Source organism: Myxocyprinus asiaticus, chromosome 10 (genome assembly GCF_019703515.2).
Source record: "Myxocyprinus asiaticus isolate MX2 ecotype Aquarium Trade chromosome 10, UBuf_Myxa_2, whole genome shotgun sequence".
NCBI lineage: Eukaryota > Metazoa > Chordata > Actinopteri > Cypriniformes > Catostomidae > Myxocyprinus > Myxocyprinus asiaticus.
Window position 1 is genome coordinate 10,855,142 of NC_059353.1, and position 26,161 is coordinate 10,881,302.

A 26,161-nucleotide genomic window follows, 5' to 3' on the forward strand; every position below is an offset into this window, starting at 1 on the left:
ATGATGATCAGACCTTTCAAGCTCCAAAAATCACATAATTGCAGCATAAAAGTACTCCATATGACTCCAGTGGTTAAATCCATGTCTTCAGAAGTGATATGATAGGTGTGGATGAGAAACAATATTTATGTCCTTTTTTACCATAAATCTCCACTTTCACTTGTACTGTACATTGTGAAAGGGAAAGTGAAAGTGAAGATTTATAGTAAAAAATTATTTAAATATTGTTAAATCTGTTTCTCACCCAAAGTGATTGTATCACATTTTTTTTCTGTGTGCATAAGAATATATATAAAATTAATAATAAAATAATAATAATAATAATAATAATAATAATAATAGTAAAACAATAATAAAAAGAAGAAGACATAATTTTATGAATTATAAAAGACATATTTGCTATATGGAAACAATAAATAGAATATAGTTACATTTAAAAACTGGCTTTTCATTAGTCTTCCTGGTTAAGCCCCAGATACAGATCATTTTGCCACTGCAACAGATACAGGCTTCGCTGCACCAGAGACTATTTAGCAGAGACGAGCCACTTTTATTAAAATAAATGAGAGAAATCGGAACACCCAAGGGTCAACGGATGTAGAAAGGAAGTCCCACCTTACAGGTAAAAGAGCCAATCACCTTTTAGATACAGACATCGCCTGTCAATCAACTCGAGAACATGCATGAGCATTAGCTATAAAAGATGGGACAATTGCGTGGTTTTTTTGTGTAATCTGAGGTAAAGAAACACAATTTATGATTCCAGTGTTGCCAGATTTGACTGCTGATGTGAAATATGTTCTTTGATCGTAATCTTGACCAACCGTTTTGGAGATTTCAGTCTTTCCCCATTTTGTTTATATAGACAAATAGTTGCCCGAGAGTGTTCCAAAGATGGCCGCCAGTGGATTGACTTGCTAGAAAGACTTTGGCTGCACACCCCTACTTATTAGGTGATACATTTTTTATGTTTGATTTACATAATCATCTACATTTATAAGCGTGTTCGAGATAGCTTGCATGGTAGATCAGCTGATTTTAATGTTTGCGATGCAAAGGACCTGGGTACGAGTCCTGATTGGCATGCTAGTCAACATACAGTATGAGACGAAAGTGTCATAGAAGCACCACAAGATGACGTAGTTGCATCAGCAATTGCATTTTTCATGTCACATTTGCTTTTTATGACACTATCGGTTAGGTTTAAGTTTTTGAGGAGGGAGGTAGGTTTTGTTGAGTTAAAACTTGATAGAGCGTTAACCTAATAAACCTCATCTGTTTGGGAGAAAATGTAACTGCTTTTAGTGCCACACAATGGACATTTCACCTCAGTACTGCCGTGATACTTTTCATGAGATCAGGCTGGTATGATAGTAGGAGATTAGATTTGAGGCAATCAAGAAAAAGTGAACTGAAAGAGAGTCATTCCTGTTGAAGTATCAGCATTCTGTGCTACGTTCTGCACTGGCTTTCACCTGTTCAATTCATCCATCAACAGACCACAGAGTTTTTGACATGAACTGAGGAAAAAGAGGTGGCAGCCTGAAAACGGGAGCAGAGCTCCTAATGAATCACTTCCTCTCATCAGATGACCACGAGTCACAGTGATAAGCACCACTAATGAAAATGTTTGGTCTTCAGCTCTGAGTGGAAAGGGGAATCCCTCTCAGGGCTTCATATAACGCTTGTAAAAGCTGACCATACCCAGACCCCTCTCTCCTTATGGCCCAGGCCCAGAGCTCACATATTTGGATGTATAACTCTTACCGTGTGTCTGTATCCAGATTAGATGCCACAGTCCTGTGGACAGACTCTTCACGGAGAGAACTGGAGTCTCAGTTGGAATGTTAAACAGAGTTTTGCGGGAGGAGACTTTGTATTGGACTCTAGAGCCCTACTCAGATTTCCAACATAGCATTCAAACTTGTGAAAAGGTTAAGATGGATGGGGTTTGCAATAACATGTTTAGGACTAGGCAGTCATTTTAAATCTGCTTAGAATTAGATGATCTTGCAAGAAAAAGTCTGATTCAGCATTCTGTCTCATTTATAAAAAGATGTGGAATGCAAATTCATCATGTTAAATGTAGAGCAATATATGTTATTTGTCTCCTGTGTTTACAGTGTATTGATTTAGGCCACTCTAAGTGGTGTTAATTCAGAACAATAGTATTGCCACCATAGCACGCAGGTTAGGATGTGGTCTAAAAAAGGGAATAAGAATTGTGGTTTGTGTGTCCTGGTGAGAATGCAGAATGTGATGGGTGGGGAACATGCCTGCAGCCTGATACCTCTTACTTTCAACATGTTCAGCAGTGAATCTTTTCCTTTCTATATCTTGTTTTTTCAAGTGTGCATTTGTCTTTCTGTCTTTTCCTTAAAGGAGTATATTTATAGACATTTATTATAAGAGACTGATTGCTGTCCACAGCTGTGCTCAAGTTGAGTCACAGCTGCCAGGTCTGTGAGTTAATTACTGTGTATTTCACTAAATGTAGCCAGTTTATATTCCATATGAACTCTCATTGGCCTTAATCTACTTGAGTTAAAACTAGTTATTGTACCAGACTAAAACATTTTCTCATCTGTCTTTGAATAGCGATAAGATTTGTATCCCTAAATGAAGATACAAAATGAGAATGAGTATCTTTCTTAAACTTACTTATCATTGCATTGCTCATCAAGTAAACTACATTCTTGTAGCTCAACTGGTAGAGCATGGCAATAGCTATGCCATGATCATGGGTTCGATTGCTAGGGAACACACAAACTGATAAAATGTATAACATGAATGCACTGTAAGTTGGGTAGGTTTTGTGTAGAGTTTTGTGAATGACAGCCGTTTCATTTCTAAATGTTGCTACTGAATGTTCTAGTAACCTGACATTGGCCACATGAGGCCGAGTAAATGACAAGTGGCATCCCTCATTTTCACTTCAAGTGTGTTTATGTTCTCCTCTGGCATGACCAATAGCATGTTGCGTCAGCAGTGTAGGAGACCTGAGTTCTTGTCCTGTTTTGAATCCAGGAATTAACTGAATTTGCGTAAGCGATGATGAGCACGATTCAGAGGTTGCATTTCCCGTCTAAGATTACATTTTTAATCCACTGATGGTTAGGTTTAGGGTTGGGGTTTGGGGGTTGAGTTAATAAAATACGCATTCCCTATTCACTGTATTGCATCATTTGCAGGTAAAAACAACACACTTTGGGTACCTCTCTGTGGGCATTTCACCTGGAAACTAGGATCTCACACATGCCCATTTGTTCAACACTTCTTGCTTTGGCCACTGGGGGAGTGCTTTGAAATTCGGTAAGCTGTTTGCAAAGTCTGTGCATGCACTTTCTGTGGACCTACTGATAGATAATAGTTAGTATATTTGTTCTTTACGTATTATAACATATAGAGCAAAGATAATTTTGAGACAAGGGATCTACTCAAGTATGGACAGTCATGGCAAAACTAGTATAAAGGTGACTAGCTATGATGCTACAAACCAAAATCAGGAGTTGTTTGCTTTTAACCCTTCTGTTTCGGCAAAACTTCCAAACAACTGTTTTGGTAGAGTACAGTATATGTACAGCACCTCCTTTTTGATTGTAAACATGAACATTGGTTTGTTATTCATAAACACAGGCTTTAAAAAAAAAGCATTTCATCTGGAAAGAGCGCCACCTATATATCAATGATGGTATTATTCTTTTACAGTACATACCCCCTGAGGCCCCGCATCCACATGCGTGGACATTACGTTTTGGCTTCGCTTTAGGCTATGCATAATTTAATTAAATTTAAAATAACTGATCTCAGTTCAGGAGACTCTAGGCTGTTATTACAAGGTCAAACTTTCGACACAGCGAGTCATGTGACAAAACAACATGGCTCAAATCTCAGCTGAGTTTGTCTTTGGGAGAAACTGCAACAAATCTACATCTGGTAAGAAACCTCATCAAGTTTTTACATTAAACCCTGTGTGTGTCAAAAGATTAGAGTCTCTAGTTTCATCCAATATGCCATTTTAAAAATGTAATCAATCTATTGCGAAACGGTACGCTGTTAAACACAATGACCACGAACATGGACTATAGGCTAATTTTCCTTAAAATATCGTATAATCACTGTGCATTTTTACATTGAGAATCAATGGGTTCTACCAAAAGAAAGTTCCTTTCAGAGGCTTTATATAGAGTTAGGATGAAAATAAGGTGCATTTTGAACTGTTCTGAAACCAGTGCAGACAGACAGCACACTGGAGGTTAAGTCATTCACTAATTTAGAAGCAAGGGAGCATCCTATAGCATAAGTGCATTCACATCTGGTCAAAGTTCAATTTCAGGCAGCAGATGATGTTTGGGCCACTCAACATGTTTAGCAGACATGATGGGACAATGGTAATCAGTACATAGATTCAGAGTTTTTCATGCAAAATTTAATTTTAACATGGCTGGCAGTGATTGGATGATGCTGACCATTATTTTAAATGAGAATTAATCATGCTAATTTCTGATTGGTAAAATGCTTCAGCTCTGGTTATCACTTGTTTGTTTGATTGTGCAGAGAGCATATTGAGATTTTGTTGCCAAAGTTGAAAAAACATTGTAACATAAAGGAAATCAAGACAAATTTTTATTTGTATAGTTTTTTTATTTGTGTTTTTCCCAATACACATTGTTCTAAAGCAGCTTTACAGAACATCAGCTGTAGTGTCTGTAACATCTCAAAACATGAATAACCAACACTCCTGGAAACATAATAAACAAAACAAAAATCTGACTTTCTATTGCTTTGTATTTAAAATGTAAAAACTTAGTCCCACTGTCCACATAGGTGGACATATATTTTTAGGAAAACTATAAAATTAAACTAATTTTTAGAAAAAAAATATATACATATACATACATATATATATATATATATATATATATATACAGGTGCATCTCAATAAATTAGAATGTCATGGAAAAGTTCATTTATTTCAGTAATTCAACTCAAATTGTGAAACTCATGTATTAAATAAATTCAATGCACAAAGACTGAAGTAGTTTAAGTCTTTGGTTCTTTTAATTGTGATGATTTTGGCTCACATTTAACAAAAACCCACCAATTCACTATCTCAAAAAATTAGAATACATCATAAGACCAATAAAAAAAACATTTTTAGTGAATTGTTGGCCGTCTGGAAAGTATGTTCATTTACTCAATACTTGGTAGGGGCTCCTTTTGCTTTAATTACTGCCTCAATTCGGCGTGGCATGGAGGTGATCAGTTTGTGGCACTGCTGAGGTGGTATGGAAGCCCAGGTTTCTTTGACAGTGGCCTTCAGCTCATCTGCATTTTTTGGTCTCTTGTTTCTCATTTTCCTCTTGACAATACCCCATAGCTTCTCTATGGGGTTCAGGTCTGGTGAGTTTGCTGGCCAGTCAAGCACACCAACACCATGGTCATTAAACCAACTTTTGGTGCTTTTGGCAGTGTGGGCAGGTACCAAATCCTGCTGGAAAATGAAATCAGCATCTTTAAAAAGCTGGTCAGCAGAAGGAAGCATGAAGTGCTCCAAAATTTCTTGGTAAACGGGTGCAGTGACTTTGGTTTTCAAAAAACACAATGGACCAACACCAGCAGATGACATTGCACCCCAAATCATCACAGACTGTGGAAACTTAACACTGGACTTCAAGCAACTTGGGCTATGAGCTTCTCCACCCTTCCTCCAGACTCTAGGACCTTGGTTTCCAAATGAAATACAAAACTTGCTCTCATCTGAAAAGAGGACTTTGGAACACTGGGCAACAGTCCAGTTCTTCTTCTCCTTAGCCCAGGTAAGACGCCTCTGACGTTGTCTGTGGTTCAGGAGTGGCTTAACTAGAGGAATACCACAACTGTAGCCAAATTCCTTGACATGTCTGTGTATGGTGGCTCTTGATGCCTTGACCCCAGCCTCAGTCCATTCCTTGTGAAGTTCACCCAAATTCTTGAATTGATTTTGCTTGACAATCATAAGGCTGCGGTTCTCTCGGTTGGTTGTGCATCTTTTTCTTCCACATTTTTTCCTTCCACTCAACTTTCTGTTAACATGCTTGGATACAGCACTCTGTGAACAGCCAGCTTCTTTGGCAATGAATGTTTGTGGCTTACCCACCTTTTGAAGGGTGTCAATGATTGTCTTCTGGACAACTGTCAGATCAGCAGTCTTTCCCATGATTGTGTGGCCTAGTGAACCAAACTGAGAGACCATTTTGAAGGCTCAGGAAACCTTTGCAGGTGTTTTGAGTTGATTAGCTGATTGGCATGTCACCATATTCTAATTTGTTGAGATAGTGAATTGGTGGGTTTTTGTTAAATGTGAGCCAAAATCATCACAATTAAAAGAACCAAAGACTTAAACTACTTCAGTCTGTGTGCAATGAATTTATTTAATACACGAGTTTCACAATTTGAGTTGAATTACTGAAATAAATGAACTTTTCCACGACATTCTAATTTATTGAGATGCACCTGTATATATATATATGTATGTATGTATGTATATATATTTTGCATGTTTCTTAGAGGCTACTAGTTACAAATCAAATAGAGGAATGGAAAATGCATACAGCAGTCATGCTCGGGTCTCAGGATGATACAGTAAACCCTTCATTTTGAGGAAAAAAATTCTAATTTGTTTGAAACAAATACAGAATCATGGTTTTTATTCAAAAACATTTTTATTTCAGAATATAAATGTCTGTATGATGGATGAAAAATGAGCAAAAAATCCCATAGACTTCCATTGAAAAGGTCCCCCAACAAATCTATGAATCAGGATGTCATAGAGACTTGGGGATGGTCTCTTTTGACTTGGGCCAGTAAACAACCATCTAGCAACCATTTTTAACGCCCGAGCAGCCACTTAGCCAAAACACCCTGACATTGCATAAATATAAACATTTATTATTTTTTTTTTTTTTACTTAATCATTTATTAATTGTAATGGAGAATCCAAAGGCATTTTGATGAAATACAACAATAGAATTCATTTTTTTAAAACTGTTTTTAACTCTTCTTTGGGTCAAACATGACTCAAACATAACAGGAGGGTTAATGCAAGCTAATGCTGACTATTTTAATATAATATCTTAGAGCTGTCCTCGTGGAGGTGGTGTAGCTTAGTTGTTAAAGATTAGCGATGAAAGGTTGTAGGTTTAAACCCCAAGAGGATACATTTACGACTATCACCATTGTACCCTTGAGCGAGACACTTACCCCCAGGTTGCCCCCAGGTACAGTAAGTCGCTTTGGCTACAATCATCCACCAAATGACAAATTAGTAATAAGAGCCAAACATGTGAAGGCTGGACGATTACAAAGCCGAATGTGCTCAGTCACCCTTACTTGACTTCCTCTTGCCCATTTATCTCATTAATATCCAAACCACTATAAATTGGTTTAGAGCACTATTAGGAAGCATATTATCATGCTTTCAAAAATGTGACTCTTAAACCCCTGCATATAATATAATTTATTCAGTCCAACACAAAATCTATTGTTGACATACAGTATTTAATGCAATATGGACAAATTATCATCTTAATTTAGTTATTTGCATATTAAATAAAGTAAGGCCACTATCAGGTATTAAATATTTGATTGCATTATTAGGCTTTTATTGCACAGTGTGAAATGGGGGCACTAAACTTTCATTAAGTGCGAGGTATGCGCTCTCATTACGCTGTGGGTGGGCATGAGCTCTGCAGGTGGAATCAGCAGAAATGTAAATGGGATATTCCTATTAGGCTGAGTTTCAACACTCATCAGTGTTGACTTAAGCCCATGTATTAGGTCTATGTTTCACTTTGATTTACTGCCATGCCAGCTGCCAGTGTTTCAACAGACCACATGTTCACACCACTAATTTAACAGTACTGTGCAAATATGCATTTTTCTACAAGCGATTGCACATGTATGTAAACAGTCCTCATGTTTTTGAAAAGGTGGATCCCACTGTATTTTGGCTCTTGGTAATCAGACAGGAAAGTGGTTTAAAAGAAAACAGTTTTATGTCCCCAGACCATCTTGAGCTTTACATAGAGACATATATAGGAAATATAAGAGCATAAACATTGCTAATGTAACTGTCACACTATTTAAACTTTAAGTTGAAGTGTGTAATTTCTGTGCCTCTTGTGGCACCAAACGGAACTACAAAAATTATAATTTTCAAACAGGTTTCCCCGAACACTCTCCCTGTTTGCCATTAGTCGACCAAACGGATAGCCCCGCCCAAAATAATGCCATTGGTTGAGCCAGTAGTGCTGTGTTGGGCTAATCAGGATGGTTTTGATAGTGTCACAGAGTCAAGAAATCAACCCACAATGGATTACTTATAGCAGTCTTTGCATATTAAGCCGAGATAGGAGAAAGCATTTACTATCGAAAAGGTTACACACTTTACCTTAACAAATCAATCCACTGATAAGTTCAAATGTTTTCATGGGGAGAACTAACATTTACATTTGCATTCATTTTTTTGGCAAATGCATTCTTACCAAAGTGACCTACAAGAAAATGCTAAAGTATTTACTATGGTGTATACTCTATCAGACATGTGTTTACATATGATTCATCATTACACTATACAGTTAAAGTAAATGAGGATTTGAAACCACACAAAATCAATTATGAATTACATATCATAGCATTTCTGTGGACGTTGCTCACAATTTCAACAAATATTATTGTTATAAAGACTGGTTTAGTGCAATACCAGTCATTTAGTTCTAAGCCACTGAACAGTCTGGATTTACTTAGTTAACTACTGGATGGTCAGGTGGCACTGAAAACAACCACGAGCCCTAATCAAAGGACAAATGCAGTTTAATTTAACCAGCACGCTCCATTTCATTCAACTTATGGGTGTGTTGACATATATTGGCTAGAGAAAATGGACCCTGCCCTTCATATCCAAACAAAGTCAGACTGAAGTGTTTCATCTCCATTGGCTTGCATGAGGAAACTAAATTAGCCAAAATATATCCCTCAGATTGAAAGGGATATTGGCATGTTGATGTGAGAGATCAGATCAGATTTGGTTGAAGTGATCTTTATGATTGCCATATGCTCATCTACATTGCTGAAAAAACAGAGTAGTGCCAAACGAGTGGAATGAAACTGGGATGCCTATATTTAAGCAGTTTCACATTCTGGCAGCTGGCATTGTGTTGGTGATTGTTAGACTAATCATCGGCTCAATTACAGAGGAATGTGGGTAAGAGACGAGGAAGAAAGCTCTGTTTTGACAGATCAGCACTCCAGCTCTCTCCCGGGGCAAGAAGTCGAGCCCTTCTGCAGGCTAACCTTCTTTTACTAATGTGGGAATTTGACACCATGCTTTCCATGTATTTAGTTAGTATTAAGCACAAAAAGAGGATTTTTGAATCGGTCTTTCTGCAAAATATTTTAGTAAGGCCTGAAGTGAGAAATGATTGTGCTTAATAGACTGAAAAATCATGCATGTAGCACCGATTCTTCAGACAAAACACGTCCCACAACGTCCCATTAGTTTTAAAAATATCAACATTTCCATTTTCTCTTAATTTTATACAAATTATGACTATGATGACGATGTTATCATTATACTGTCCATTACACTTAAAACCACCTGTCCTCAGTGTAGTGCAGAAAAAATTTAGATTCAAATATATATTAGATTAATGAAAAACAAAATATAAATATGTATCTTTAATAGATACTTCACTACTATGCCCTGACAGAAGGAACATGTGAATTAAAAACATATATAATTTTTCAGGTAATTCTGCTTTATATTTTCTCTGGCACAACTATCATTTTTAAACATTGTTATCCAATTTTTAAAGAATTTGTGACTTTTAAATAATTTTCCACATTTTAAGTGTGTCCTATTAGTAACTAGCAAATAGCAACACCATATATATATATATATATATATATATATATATAGTCATTTTGTTGATGCAGACAAATAACTATAACTGTCAGATTTTCTGTTTAACAGTGGTGACAATTTAATAGATGGAGCTGACAAATTTTAAACCATCTTGTGTTCCCAATGCATTTTTTTTTAATGAAGAGAATGCTAGATTTGCCTATATTTATAATACATATTTAAAATTACAGTCCTTTCCTTTTGTTTCTTTTTTTTTCTTTTTCTTTTTTGACTGTGTTGGCAGAGCGATAAATGAAGCAAGGGTGATGAAATGAAATGAAAGACAAAATAATTCCTTCCTACGAATTTTATCCCCTTTTCTCCCAATGTTGGAATGCCCAATTCCCTCTGCTTAATAGGTTCTCGTGGTGGCGCGGTTACTCATCTCAATCTGGGTGGCGGAGGACAAGTCTCAGTTGTGTCCGCTTCGGAGTCTGTTAATCCATGCATCTTATCACATGGCTTGCTATGCATGACACTGTGGAGTCTCACAACATGTGGAGGCTCATGCTGAACTCCGCGATCCACGCACAACTTACCATGCGCCCCATTGAGAGCGAGAACCACTTAATCGTGACTACAAGGAGGTTACCCCATGTGACTCTACCCTCCCTAGCAACCGGGCCAATTTGGTTGCTTAGGAGACCTGGCTGGAGTCACTCAGCACACCCTGGATTCGAACTCGCGACTCCAGGGGTGGTAGTCAGCGTCTTTACTAGCTTAGCTACCCAGGCCCCCTACAAATAATTCCTTCCTAGTTGTCTCAAATCAGTGAGCCTATAAATATAGAAGCATAATGTAATATGGTAAGCTTTACAGAGTCTTCAAATAGTTTTAAAATGGCTGTATGATAATCAACATAACTGCAAATGTTGAAAAGTACAGTTGTGCTAACAATCTTTCTGACAGTATGGCCAATCAATGCTCTAAAAAGAATTATAATGAAATATGTGACTCAAGTGCTTTATCTGGCTATTTTCAGAGTCCTGGGATGAACTGGCGTGGCTGTGCAGCCTTTACGCACAGTGCTTTTGTTTGACACACAGTCAACCCATTCATTTGATTTCTGTGACTTTAAAGGAATTATTTGGGCTGATTGGCTGTTTCTAAACTGTAATGAAAAGAATTTATTCATAGACTTACCCCAGCACTTGGGTAGTAAGTAGTAGAACTTTCAAGTATGTTGAGACAAGAATGTCTTTTTAAGGTTTTGCTGTTTTTAGTCAGTAAAATAGGCAAATTTGCACTTGATATAGAATAGAATTAATATAGACAGATTTGAAAGAGTATTAGGCTACGTCCACATTAATCCGAATAAATTTGAAAACAGTGTTTTCATTTTCAAAACGTTCTCCTTCCACACTGCCATTTTCAAATGTTTGCCAAAAGTTGCTTGTCTACACAGAAACGTCTGAAAACACTTAAATCCCCTTACTGCACATGCAAAAAAAACCGTAAGGAGTGTGGACCTGCGTCATTTCCATGTACGGTCTGAAACATCTCCGTACAGCAATTCTGACAGCAACAACGGCTTTAAAGGAATGCAGTGCGAAGGTTGTACAAAGTCAAATTTATTTTTAACAATGCTCTTAAATTGGATAGCAGGTACAACAATGGCGATATAACATGGGCCGCCATCTTGATTGTTTGGAGTTGAATGGATCACATGACTGCATCACATGACAACAAATATGTCATAGTTTTCAAATATCTCTGTTTTTCCTGTCCACACTACAACGCAAAGATGGCGTTTTCAAAATGTATCCAATTGGGAAAGTGTTTTTGCCATCTCAGTGTGGATGGAAGGCCAAAATGTAGCAAAATGAATGCGTTTTCAAACAAAAAAGTATTAGTGTGGATGTGGCCTAAGTCACTGATTTTGTGTCCAATGCTACAAATGTTATGTCAACAACATATATGCCACTGTTTTTTTAAATCAGTGTTTCTTAACTATAGGTCTATTCTGATAGGGTCACAGATAACAGGGGGGAAAAAACAACCTAGCCTCATAGAATGCACGTACTATAACTACTTTTTTGCAAACCGAGTTATTTTCGTGCTGCTCTCTACATTTTGCTGCTTTTTTCTTGGGGAAATGAAAGAGGCGCTACAACAACTGTGTGTGTTATTCACTTTCAGTCAAATCACAGGTACTACGACTGTTTATGACTTTATAAACATATTTTTTGCTCTATTACTCACACACTGCTATGTTATGAAATCGAAACACTTTTACTCTAATGTATCATTTGAAAAATGACACATTTTACCACTTGTATTACAGATGCACCTACATTTACACACTTATTCCAATGTGATTAGCTTCCACAGTAGAGTGCCTGATAGAGTGTTGGACTTTGGATTCAAGACCAAGTTTTGATCCCAGCCAAGGACGCTTGAAACGAAAGTGAAAGTGTAGGGAAAGTGCCAAAGAAGCATCTGAAATTACATGTTTGCTTCATTAAGTAATGTGCTTTTCATGTCGAATATGCTTTTAAAACACTATTGGTTAGGTTTAGGTGTTGGCTTAGGGTAAGGATGTCTGTTCTGATCACCTATCATTTATCTTTTAGGACACTATTGTTTAAGTTTATGTTTTAAGTTTTAGGTATAACATTTATCTAAAATTCACCTTAAAAACCTCATCTGATTACAACATAATTTCACTTGCTTTTTGGCACCCCCCACTGGACATTTCAATGGGAACTGCAGAAAAACGTATAATGAAGCACGTAATTTTGGTTTGCAAAAATGTTGCCGTTGTTATGTACATTTCATGAAGATTGGGCTGGGAAAAAACAATGCTAAATGCAAATAATGACATGCAACTAACTATATAATCGTGCATAGTAAAGATAGCAAAATAAAAAAAGCTTATCAACTTTTAAAAGGGATAATAAAACAGTTCCCATATCTTTTGTTATTGACGTTAAAGACAGTTTGTCCTCAGCAGAATACTCAGCAGTATTTCAGTGCAAATTCATCAGTCACTTGGTAGAAGTTAACCAAATTAGACAGTGGCCAACATTTTTGATGATGTTGATGTTGAGAACCACTGTTGCAGTTGACCCTAGATGAGATGAGTGGAAGTTAAGAAAAGTTGGAATAAGAAAAGTTAGAATACACCCTGCCCTGTCCTGTATCAGTTGCCTGTTTTGAAAGTGTCTATGATGTCTCCCAGGGGTGCCACTGGGATCTGACAGGAATTAGTATAAAAGTACATCACATGCTAATGTGAAGACTGCAGCCTCAGTGACTGGATTCCTGTGCTGCAGGCAGGGGCTCCATGTCTCCAGTGGATGGTTTCCTGAAGGAGGGGCAGAGCCTGTGGAGCAGCCCAGGAGAAGAAACTCAGTTTCCTTGTGAACTGCTGTGATAGCATGAGCCGCAGAGGAAACTAGAGCGTATTCTAAGAGGACTAGAAACACATTTGAGAACTGCTGGTGGCTTTCTGTTTCAAAATGTTTAGCTGTCATTGATTCATATGTTGGTTATTTGTTCATAATGGCAGACAAACAAAAAGAACAGAGCATTTGAACATTTATTTATTTTTTTACTCCCTTTTTGACATCAAAAAGTTACACACTTCAGCTTTAAATATGATAAAAACCACTGGTTCCTTGTAAAGTTATTGTGCAGTGAGTTTATTTTGTATGTCATCTTGATATTAATGATCTTTGTTGTGCACTGCCACACTGAAGATCAACTTATCTGTCTTTGCAAGCCTCATGTTCAGGAGCACTACGGTAGTGGCCAAGTGTTTACCGCTGTTTTATATCACTCTTGTGGAGAGTGGGTGAATGTAGCTGGCAGGTCTCTCTACTCCTCATTTATCTGCTGCTTTTCTGTCTTTTAGGAGCACTTGAGGGGCTCTTCTACTGCTTGTGATCACAGGACCGGCTCTCAGCATCTCAAAACTTATATAATCAAGTACAGCAATTAGCAAAGTAGAGAGATGGTGCATCTTTCTAATATGAACAGGCTTATTCATCCACTACAGCACAATAACAGCCATCATTCAATTCTTGTAGTTTTATTTTAATGATCATCATCTTGTAATGCTCAGCATGCACAAAAACATTGAGGAGCATGGATGAAACTGAAGATACAGATGGACTGCAGGAGTGAGCTCATAGAAAAACTTTCTTTAGGGTTTTGTTTAGAGTTCCTTACACAACTCCAAAGAACCCTTGACAAGAAGTTTCCAAGTAAAAAAAAAAAAGAATCTTTTTTTATGCACAAAAGAGTTCTTGAAGCTAAAATTTCTATAAATAAATGAATGTCTTATGAAAATATTTATTCTACTGATAAAGTATCTATTGATATGAACAATTCACATATCCATGTAATGTTGTAGTAATTAAACAAACTATATGCAGATAATGTTATTATCCCATGTTTGGAAAAGAACCCTATAGGGTTCTTTTGATTGAACCATTATAAAGGGTTCCAAATATGAATCGAATGATATAACCATCTGAGGTTCTATATAGAACCATTTCTTCTAAAGGCTAGTTAATGCTACCCCAAAAATTTCAACATTTTAAAGGAATAGTTGCCCAAAAATTTAAATTCTGTCATAATTTACTCACCATCATGTCAATCCAAACCCATATGACTTTATTATGCAAAACACAAAGGAGTCATTTTAAGGATTCATGTGTCGCGTTCACAGATTTCAATACAATGGCAGTTATAAGTAACTTAAAAAAGGACTGAAAAGTATCATAAAAGTAGTCCATGCAGCTCATACGTCATATTCCAAGTCTTCTGATAGTTTAAAATGAAAAAAGTTAGTTTACTGTGAAGATCTAATAAAAATGTGCTGTATTTGCATTTGCTTTTCACTCATTAACAAGTAAAGGAAAGCTATGATGGAAGTCAACATATTCACAGTAAAATGACACACTACATGGACTACTTTTATGTCACTTTTTGGTCATAAATTCTATCATCATTTACTCACCCTCATGCCATCCCAGGTGTGTATGACTTTCTTTTTCAGCAGAACACATTTGAAGAAAAACAGAAAAATATCTTAGCTCAGTAGGTCCTTATAATGCATGTGGATGGTGATACAACCTTTGAAGCTCCAAACAGAACAGACAGACAGCATAAACGTCATCCACACGACTCGGCTGGTTAAATTAATGTCTTCTAAAGCGAAACGATCACTTTTGGTGTGAATACGTCACATGAGACTGTGTGAACTCCGGCCTCACGTGAATGCTCTATTGTTGCTGACCAGAAGCGATGATTTATAGTTAAAAAAAACGTAAATATTGTTAGATCGTTTCGCTTTAGAAGACAATCATTTAACCAGTGGAGTCGTGTGACATTTATGACGTTTATGCTGACTGTCTGTGAGTTTTGAAGCTTCAAAGGTCATTTCACCATCCACTTGCATTTTAAGGACCTACTGAGCTAAGATATTTTTCTATTTTTCTTCAAATGTGTTCTGCTGAAGAAAGAAAGTCATACACATCTGGGAAGACATGAGGGTGAGTAAATGATAATAGAGTTTTCATTTTTGTGTAAACTATTCCTTTAAGCTTTAAAGTGAGTCACCATCAACTGCCATTGTATCGAAATCAGTGAACGGGACATCCTTTAAAATGAATCCTTTTGTGTTCCTCAGTAGATAGAAAGTCATTTAACTTGAGGGTGAGTAACTGTGGGTGAACTATTCCTCTAATGATGGCTGCTGAATTTATAATGTTGGGAAACGTACTGTAACTGCCATTTTCACTCTGCCCAGACATCAACAGGGTTAACACACTTATTTTAACACATCCCAACAACCTTTGCTTGCATTTGTAGGGACAGTGTGAATTAGCCTTAAGAGTATAGGTTCTTGTCAGAATTCATCTTATTAATTATTTTAATTAGGCTATTACAAAATCCTAATTCTTATTATATAAACATAATAAGAATCCTTCTGTTAGTCTGTGTGGAGAGTTAGAAAATATAGAATGCAATAGTTTCTATATGTGCCTCTGTATGAAGCAGTTGTTGAGGTCCTGAGGTCAGTTCTGCCACCTGGTCAGAGATCTCACTCCCAAACCAAACTAAGCTTCTCCAATCACAAGACAACCAGTCCAACAGCTGTCTTTTACACTGAATATAATGCAATATCTGGCACTGTGCTTGTATAAAAATATTTAAAGCTGCAGCTCTCTAAAATAATGTTCGATTTCACACCAGAGTGCATACTCTGCACTCTTTGCATTCTTTGGGTGGATTTGGGTCGAGGTTACATGGAAAGGCAGATCTCTGCATTCTTTTTGTTTATCATAATGTCTATTAGGACATATCTGCAGTGGATAAGAGTCTGTTTTAACTGCAACTTGTTCAATTTGTCTTGGATTTATGTGTTTCCTAACTAGGCAGGAAACACATACCAGCTTCTGACATTTAAGAGCATTCACATAAACATTTTTACAGTTTATGACACATCACAGATTTTGTGGCTTTGCAAGAGATGAATCTAAATGTGAATGGAATGACACTATCCCATTTGGGATTTTGTGCTCTCCATATTTTGTTTCCAAACTTGGTCAAGACTCTGTATGAGTCATGAATGTCTGCCACTGACCTCTCAAATTCCTTATTGACAAAAGTAAATAATTTGAGGGAAATAACAGATATTAAAGCACTGCACTAAGACTGACAACAGTTCAAGGGACAGTAATCATTGTAATGATTTAATCAATGCATCAAATTAAAACAGATTGTTTGCCAATAAAACTTAGCAGTTCAGTTTTAGCAGTAAACTAATCACTTGTTCCCCAAAGGCATGACAATGTGCTATGAAAAATAACAATCAATTAACACAAGTATGAACAGAAAGTACAAAACAGTAAAACCACAAGACTAATTTAGACAAATATATTAAAGTAAATAAAGATTTTATTTAAACAATGGTTCTCAAACATTCAGACATTACTGCTTTTACTGCACCAAGACAATCGATTCTTTCAACAGAACCTGTGGTAAGTACATAAATACAGTTCTAAAGAATAAACAACACAGAAAACCTCTTTTGTATAAAGAAAGAGGGAGATATACCTCTTAAACCTCATCTGGGATGTGTAGCATCCTTTATGGCAGAGATCTTTAAAAGCCCAGATGGGAGACCAGTCCTCTAGAATGGGATCGACGTTGGGTCGAGCACACATTAAGGGCTGAAACTCAGACAGGATGGTATACTGAACAAAAACACGAAAAGTTGTTTTTGTGCTTGCCTCACTGATAGAGACTTAGCTCCATGTGAATAGTTCCCAAGAAGTCAGAAAACCCGGGGAAAGATTCCACATGCAGTACTGTGGGCCCCAAATTTCAGAACTGGCCCTGTCTAAGGCATATAGTCCCAAAGAATCCTCTCTGTTTCAGAACCAAACACTGGCCTTTGCTTTATCTTGCTCGAGCGCTGTAGGTGAGAAAATATATTATGTTAACGACACACATTACGTTTAACACTGCAGTAGCTGACATGAAATACTTTAGGGGAGTCGACCATGTCCTTCGAAGTGACATGCTACACTGTAAAAATGTATTTAGTCTAGAAAATAAAATGTACTTAATGTGAAAACATCTAAATAAACCTGTTTTACTCAAGTCAAACATTATTTAAGACTGAATCAACCTGTGGCCTGTTGCACAAAGCTGGTTGAACAAACTCTGAGTTTCGGAGTAAGTTTCAGGTTGAGAAAACCAGATAAAGCCAGATCGGGTTCAGCAAACTTGAGAAGCTCGGTTCAAATGTTCTCTGTCAACTCAAGAGTTTGATCCTGAGTTTGCGGTTAACCCTGAAGCTCGTGCACATGTATGAGTGACGTCTGCCACAAACAGCCAATGGGTGAAGCTTGGAGAGGGTTGGCATGATTTACTTCACACGAGACATTCAGCGTGATTTTCATCACTGCTAAAGATCGTTATTAAAATATAAAGAATTTCAACATTTACATAGCATGAAGAAACACCGCTGCTGCCACGAAAGAAAAGAAACTGAATATAATGTTTAATTTAGCTGATATAGGTTCACAATCAGACACATGCTTATTAATTTTAAAAGCATAAAAATCTATACATTTATCTAAAATATAAAAGCTTTTATATTTATTTCAATTAAAAGCCTAATATAATTTCATTAAGTGCAAGCAATGTCACTTTGTGTCTACGATATAATTTTACCAGTATATTTGTTCATGTGCAAAGACTCGTCACACAATAAATTTGTCTTTAAAGTGGGAGAATCACAATTGTTTCGAGGTTCTCAGCATCACGCACTGCATACAGGTACAGTATGTAAAGAAATGCAAAGAAACTCAATAATACATTTTAATGTACTGTCAAAAGATAAAAGGTTCCCTGATCTCTCAAATAAACCATCTTATAATATCATAATATGTTGGTATAATATATAAAATCTGAATACACTAAATATATATATTTCCTAGTGAAAAACACTTTAATTTGGAGCGACAGATACAGGGGGAGTCACTTTACTCACAGCTGATTGGTTCAGCATCAGTTTGCGATCTGTAACCCAGAATAAAACCTGCTCCGGAGCAGATTAGCCGTGTGGTGTAAGTTGCTATGGTGATGAACACTGGTAAAAACCAACCCACCTTCTTGAGCCCGAAAAACCAGAGTTTGCTCAAACTAAACTCAAACTTACCTGGGTAGCCACTGAAACCAGCTTTGTGCAACAGGCCTCTGAATACATTAGGTTACACCAACAAAACTCATTGTAAGGGTCAGATCATGTGGAAAAAACTGCACAAATTCACTTTTTTTACAGTGTATACTTTATCTGAAACTAATTTTAAAAGCTTTGTGCTAATTCTTTTTTTTATAATTATTATGCATACAGCTTTTATGACAACATATTAATTAAGAGACTACATGGAATATTTGTAAATATTAATAATATACTCTTAACCCTAACTTTGTCATTACTGGAAAAATCAAGTTGTCTTAAACATTACTTGAAATGTCACATTTTTGGCTCATTAATCAAATATTTAAGTTCACTGAACTTGTTTATCTTTAAAAAAAAATACCCATAGATTTTAAGTGTAAATTATTCAAACTTTTGAGTACAAAACTGAGGCTATGGTGAATACCCATAATGCTTTGCACTTTAATTATTTAATTATGTTTCCTTGGTCAAAGGGAAGTTATGGGGGCATTTAAATAGTTGTAATTAAGAATTTATAAATGTTTTTAGCTCTTTTGTAGTATTATTTATGTAGTTTTTTTGCAAATAGTTGTTTCGTGTGATGTCACCATTAGGGTGACCAGTGTCCGATTTGGACCGTCGACTAAATGTTTTTGTGCATGTACAGTTAAAGTGCAGGTATATGTGCATTTCTTTGGAGAATTAAGTTTATTTAATGACTGACCTAGAATCAGTTATGATCTTTATTTGAGGTGTGCTTTTGTTTGATCTATAATTGAATGAATTAAATTAAAATTATTAACAAAAGTAGAAACAACAATATTTATATAGCAAATCTGAGTTACATCTACTTGCATCTAGTTAACTTAACATAAATAGGTATGTTTTGGAGATGCCATTACTCAATTCAATTCAATCTTTTATCACATGTCGTTTGCCGTCAGGTTAGGGCACGGTGGGACTGTGGCTCCCTGTAGCCTTCTCTATGTCTCTGTTTGATTTCCGAGTACTCCGTTCAAAAATATAAGGCTGGACATAGAAATGCATCAGTAGTTTGACTACTCTTCAGACATGTTTAGTAAGTTCTATTCTCTGGTTTGTGTGCAGCTGTGTTGTGTTGTTTTGTCACTATCGCTGTGGATGACCTGTTTTTAGATAAACAAACGTGTTTTCGCTTGAACACCCCAATGTCGCGAGGGGGCTGCGTGAACTGTTGCTCTCGTGCCCTATCATGAACACACACAGGAGATCAAGTGAAGTGAACATTTTCACTAAATAATACATTCGATTTTAGTTTGTTTCTCATCAAACATTATCGTATGCATGCATAACAATCATGAGTCTCATGGAATAATTTATTAGACTTCTGAATTATACTTTTGTGTTCTTTTGAAGCTTGAAGAGGTGGTCACTATAAACTGTTATTGTATGACATCACTGAGCACAAATTTTTTTTCACAGTTTCTTTATGTTCAGAAAAAAGAAAGTCATATAGAGTTATAACAACACAGGTGAGTAAACAATGACAGAATTTTCATTTTTGGCTGAACTATCCCTTTAACTTAAATAGTTAAGTTCATTCTATATCATCACCAAGTTAAGTCAACTTAATTACACAAGTTTTAAAGACATGATTACTCAATTAAATTGAGAGAGCAAGTTTATTCAATCAATTGAGTAAAGTCAACTTAAAGGGTTTTTTAGTATATCTGTATATCAATTATAATGAAAAGTGAAGGCAAAAATTTGATTAAAACAGTAAAGAACTTGTTACCTGAAATAAGATATTCACTTTCCCTTATACATCCATATTAATTATAAGCTATTATAATCTTGATGTTGATCATGAACAGGGTATGTGTCAACTATCCAAAACATATAAATGCTGTACAGTGTAAAAAGTGGTACCCTGCAATTGTTAACTTATGGAGTGATTTTTACCTGATCTAACCCTCACAATTAGTTTTGTTGATGTAATCTAATGTATTTTGGTTGATTCAGTTATGGCATTTTAAATTGAACAAAACCAGTTAATTCATTAATTATTTTTTCAGTCTTGAATCAAAATTCCATAATCTTGTCTCACCTGTGTCATAGATATCCACTGACCCATGGAACGAAGCAGGCCAGCTAGGCGCCGGGATGCTACTTGGCTCCAACTCTGTCTTTATTCCATCTGTGCAGGTAGAGGGGCTACATGACGTTCTGACACCAGGTAACAGAAGGGGGCTGAAGCGAGGGTCCAGAGCAGGGCTGTGAGCGTGATGGAGCACATGGTGGGCATGGGAATGTGGATGCGGGTGCCGTGGATGCATGTGAGGGTATATCTCATGTATGTGGGGGTATCCCGCTCCACTCTGGGCTCCCAGGCCATAGTGCCAAGAATCAGTAAGCATAGAAGAAGGGGGCAGACCGGTCTGCGCAAGGTTGTGGTTACTCCAGAGGCCAGTGTCGGAAGGGTGGAAGGCGGGGGTGTGGTGGAAGTCAGAGTGAGAGGAGGGGACACAAGGGCTGGTCTGAGATGGGTAGCCGCTAGCCCACAGGGATGATGATATAGAGCCACACTGACCCTCAGAGTGGGAGCCTCCATCTGAAACACACAACGAAACAATCCGTTCCACAGCTCCACAATATATGGACATCTGAGATACACAGTTTATAGTTAAAGAGATAGTTCACCCAAAAATGAAAATTCTCTCATCATTTTCTCACCTTCATGCCATCCCAGATGTGTATGACTTTATTTCTTCTGAAGAACACAAACAGATATTTTATAAGAATATCTCAGCTCTGTAGGTCCATACAATGCAATTCAAAAGGGTCCAATTTTGAAGCTCAAAAAAGCATATAAAGGCAGCATAAAGGTAATCATAAAAGTGTTTTAATCCATGTCTTCAGAAGCCATATGATGTGGGTGAGAAACAGATCAATATTTAAGCCCTTTTTTACTATAAATTGTCCTCCCTGCCCAGTAAGTGGCGATATGCACTAAGAATGTGAATCGCCAAAAACAAAAAAAGAACTCTTAGGAGAGAAGAGCATTTAGGAGGGTTGTTTGAAAGTGGAGATTTATAATAAAAACGACTTACTGATCTGTTTCTCACCCATGTATTTAACCACTGGAGTCGTTTGGATTACTTTTATGCTGCTTTTATATGCTTTTTGAGCTTCAAAGTTTTGAACCCTGTTTACTTGCATTGAGAGGATCTACAGAGCTGAGATATTTTTCTAAAAATCTTTGTTTGTGTTCAGTAGAAGTAAGTAAGTCATACACATCTGGGATGGCATGAGGGTGAGTAAATGATGAGAGAATTTTCATTTTTGAGAGAATTATTCCTCTAAGCAAATAGCTATGCAAGGTTGTGCTGTATTGTGTATCAACACCACTTTTTCACAATATGTATGGCCTTATTGCTTGTATAAAATGGTTAATGCATAACAAGTTGACATGCAATATTTATAGGAAGTTGATACAGTCTGTCCTGCAGTGTTACATGCTGTACTCCATCTAAAATTATTACAAATAGAATTTTCTAATTCTTTTAATTGTTGTAAATATATGAATATTAATTGTGAGACTGCATGGAATATTTATACTTTAAAAAATTCCTTTGTCACACTGCAGGGCCATTTAAAAAAACCAGTGAAGGCAAAAATGGCGAAACACTTAAAAAAGAAAAGGTAACAGTCACGGCACCCAAAACATATGCTTTCCCTAAACATTCATATAGATTTTAACCAAGAACCTTCATAAAAAAGTTCAAGGACATCTTATACATCCCATAGCTTGTAAACAAAAACAGAACAGCCACGTCATTGCTGTTACTATATTGAGTATTTTAGCACAGCTGGAATTGAAACATTGTCCAATCAGAATTCAGGTCCGAAACTATCCTGAATAGTACGGTATAAAGTTAATATTTTATCATTTGCACAACTAAATTGATTTTATAGTACATTTATTGCATTTTTAAGATGACAAATATTGTAGGTTCTTAAATGGTATAACATTGCCTTCTACCTTTCCATGGTCCTCCAGTGGGAAGCTTGCTGGTTTTCGCTTCATTGGTGAAGGCGCTGGGCTGGCTCAAAGCACGGGAGAAATGTTCATCCACTACGTCCCCGATGTCCCCGCGGAAATAGGTGAACACCACACACCTGGAACTCAAGTACTCGGCCTCGGCAGGCTGCGTCTCCTTACAGTGCTCCTCTTCCCCAGAATTCTGCTCTTCCTCACTCTGGAGCTCGGGCTCAGAACGGGGCTTCACTGCTCCCAGCTGCTTGTGAAACTCCCCAGAATCCTGCATCCTGCTGTAGGCACCAAACTTCTTCTGCTGGAAGACACAAGTAGTTCAATGTAAATTGTGAGGGGTTAAAAGCTACAGCGCACTCATTCCCCATCTGGTGTTTGACCAAAATAGATTGTTGGGGATTATCTTTGAGTTGATGGCCTGGTGCCCACACTTGGCACATTAGTGGTTCGCAGCCTTCTGTATGATGGACTGTATAAACACATTCACTTGTAATTCACAGCTTGGAATTTGAAGAATTTCAGGTCGTATATCATTATATAATATTAAACTTTTAGCATTTAGTAGCATTGCATTCAAACATTAACTAAGTATGTACACTAAGAGTATTTTAGCTTCTTGAAAGTAGACACTATTTTAAACAGTACTGAGTTCACGTGTATGCTGGACACCTGTTGGCTGCTTTTTCTTCACTACTACACGGTCCAACTCATCCATTCAAAAAAAAAAAAAAAAAAAAAAAAAAAGTTAGAATTTTAGTTTTATAAAGAAATATAGACACAGACACAAATTCTGTTTGTGTACAAAACTAATTTCAAGCATTTAAGCATAATCATGAAGCTTTTGTGATTATGAGCTACATGAATTCTGTCTAAATAGCATTATAAAGAGTTTCAAAACTTTTTACTATTAGTTTTAAATGCCATTAAATGAAGCCCATATAGCAAATGTATTTATTTTATAATAATTCTTTATTTAATAAGAAAATATCTTGTCTAATATCACATATATTTATAAATAATTTCATAATATCCTCAGTAATGCACACAACACACTCACAACTGATGATCAGAGCTGTATACAGCAGGGCATCTTTCTTAAATCATCTCAACACAAGTTTTGAATCAATACTTTCTTGTTTGAGCTCTTCGTGAGTTAACTGTGACAGCACCTACCTGCTGCTGCTGCTGCTGGTGATGGTGATGATAGTATGCCGCTTTGTATGCTGCTGCTGCTGCCGCTGCTGCTGATGTCGCGGGCAAGTAATGATGAGCCCCATAACTCTGATGATACATAACATCCAAACAACTCATGGCAGACGCTTACACAAGCTCAAGAGGGTCTATAGTAATAGTGAGCGCTTTCTCAACCACACATAAACACATGTGTCATCATTCTCCCCCTATATAAACCTGAGCGTTGACAAAAGCACCACAGTTTGTAAAAGGAAATATTAGCATAAAAACAAAAGCGTCCCCATCGATGTTTCACCACCTACAGAGAGACAGCGGATCAAAACAGAGGTACAGACGCGAGCGGCTCCGCAAACTGCGCTCTAAAGTTACAGGAGCTTCTCTGATTGGTGGGAAGTTTGGAGCGCCGCGATCTGATTGGTGGAATCTGGTCACCGCTGAATAAGCAGAGACAAACATTTAAAAGCCACTCATCTACCAGTCTTCTGCTAATAGAAGATATACACTACTACTTTTAAGAGCTCATTCAGCTCAACAATAACATTTAACCAAAAAGTAGTTGGTTGGAAGGTATTTGTAAGGTCATGATGCCTTGATTTGCAATCCTGCTTTGATTTTTTTTGTTTCTTTGCTGTCCTTATATAATAATTTTCTGTTACGATGGTAAATGAGTTATTCACTGGAGGGAACATTGTAATAACTGATGACAATGTTGTTATGTCCTGTCCTCTAACTGTAATTAGCAATGTTTTGCATAGTTTTGCATTAGGTATGTGCTGCCACCTGCTGTAGGTCTGTAGGCCTTTAGACCTAACGCACACAATGACTGATGTTGGTGTAATTAAAATACACAAATGTGATAGACACTATAATACTTATGAGCTTCTTACAAGGCTGCAGTTGTTTATATTTAGTGAATAGTTCCTGGATACATGTGAGGGAACTCATTTTCATATTTCACAATTTTACATATTAGAAACATGAATAGGCTAAACATTCATGTTAGGAATCATTGGTTTTGTACATGTGAATCTGAAACTGAGTTCAAAGTGTGCCCATGCTAACAGAACTGTCTTTTAATATCTTTAATAATACTTTTCAGATTAGACATTTGACAATTATACTATATAGGCAACAAACTGCAATATAAATGTAACTGACTGCCAATTTTATGAATTATAACGGAATAAAAGATCCCAATCAAAGAGTATCTTTGGAAGAGTTATTTCATGGTTCCCATAGTCTGTTATAAAGTATTGTTTATCATATTTTTTTAACCAGTGATAGACAACGTACAGTACTGTGCAAAAGTTTTAGGCACTTGTGAAAAATGTTGCATAGTGAGGATGTCTTCAAAAATAATGTCATAAATAGTTTTCATTTATCACTTAATGTCATACAAAGTCCAGTAAACATAAAAAAGCTGAATCAATATTCGGTGTGACCACCATTGCCTTTAAAACAGCACCAATTCTCTTAGGTACACCTGGACACAGTTTCTCTTGGTTGTTGGCAGATAGGATGTTCCAAGCTTCTTGGAGAATTCGCCACAGTTCTTCAATCTATTCAGGCTCTCTCAATTGCTTCTGTCTCTTTATGTAATCTCAGACTGACTCTATGTTCAGTGGGGGGCTCTGTGGGGGCCATGACATCTGTTGCAGGGCTCCCTGTTCTTCTATTCTAATCTTTTCTATTTGCAAAAGTAATGTTTGGGAGTCTAACATTTATATTTCCTATTGACACACTAAAGCTGAAGATATAAATATCCATCTTAAGACAAATGTTTTTGTGAAACATCTTATGTGCCTAAGACTTTTGCACAGTACTGTAATTCAACCACTTTGTATAACATCTATACTCAGCTTCAGACCAGAGCAGTGCCAGAGTATATCCATTGTAACAAAGCCAATCTAAGACAATACAGAACAGTTTAGAAAATACATTATGGTTCATTATATTATTAATTTGCTCTGCCCAGCGATGTTCCCAGCTGTTGTTAGATCTCATCTACTCCTGTGGAGACAGTGTGCTGAACTTTTGAACAAATGATTGTTCACTTTGATGATGAGACACAATGCAGAAGGATATGTGAATAATTTAATTGTATTGGGGTACAAAGTTTATGGAAAATCTAGGGCACAGTTACTGAGTCTTGCAGTTACAACACACACACACACACACACACACACACACAGAGAGAGAGAGAGAGAGAGAGAGAGAGAGAGAGAGAGAGAGAGAGAGAGAGAGCAGTGGAGTCGATCCAAGTTAATCCTACAGGCCTGACTGAATGAATCTCAGCACAGTGACTTTT

General features: G+C 36.8%; 1 protein-coding gene across 3 annotated transcripts; it reads right to left on the reverse strand.

The window, feature by feature from the left end:
- Nucleotides 1-16,627: 16,627 nt before the first annotated feature.
- Nucleotides 16,628-24,213, reverse strand: vgll3 (vestigial-like family member 3). Of its 3 annotated transcripts, none has more exons than XM_051708549.1 (4): nucleotides 23,833-24,213; nucleotides 22,648-22,954; nucleotides 20,713-21,216; nucleotides 16,628-17,372 (listed from the first exon to the last, which is right to left on the reverse strand). In XM_051708549.1, exons 1-4 carry the CDS (start codon nucleotides 23,968-23,970, stop codon nucleotides 17,332-17,334), a joined length of 990 nt encoding a protein of 329 aa, XP_051564509.1. In that variant the 5' UTR covers nucleotides 23,971-24,213; the 3' UTR covers nucleotides 16,628-17,331. The 3 variants fall into 3 exon arrangements, with proteins under 3 accessions (XP_051564509.1, XP_051564507.1, XP_051564506.1); XM_051708547.1 differs by having other exon boundaries at nucleotides 22,648-22,957; XM_051708546.1 differs by having other exon boundaries at nucleotides 22,648-22,960; nucleotides 23,833-24,212.
- Nucleotides 24,214-26,161: the final 1,948 nt, after the last annotated feature.

What these genes read in the sequence shown, in the direction of transcription:
- vgll3 (XM_051708546.1), bottom strand. Translation starts at nt 23,970, where the DNA reads ATGAGTTGTTTGGATGTTATGTATCATCAGAGTTATGGGGCTCATCAT. An exon ending in CACTGGAGGACCATGGAAAG is followed by an intron (nt 21,217 to 22,647) that starts GTAGAAGGCAAT and finishes TGTGTGTTTCAG; the next exon opens with ATGGAGGCTCCCACTCTGAG. An exon ending in AGTGGATATCTATGACACAG is followed by an intron (nt 17,373 to 20,712) that starts GTGAGACAAGAT and finishes TCTCACCTACAG; the next exon opens with CGCTCGAGCAAGATAAAGCA.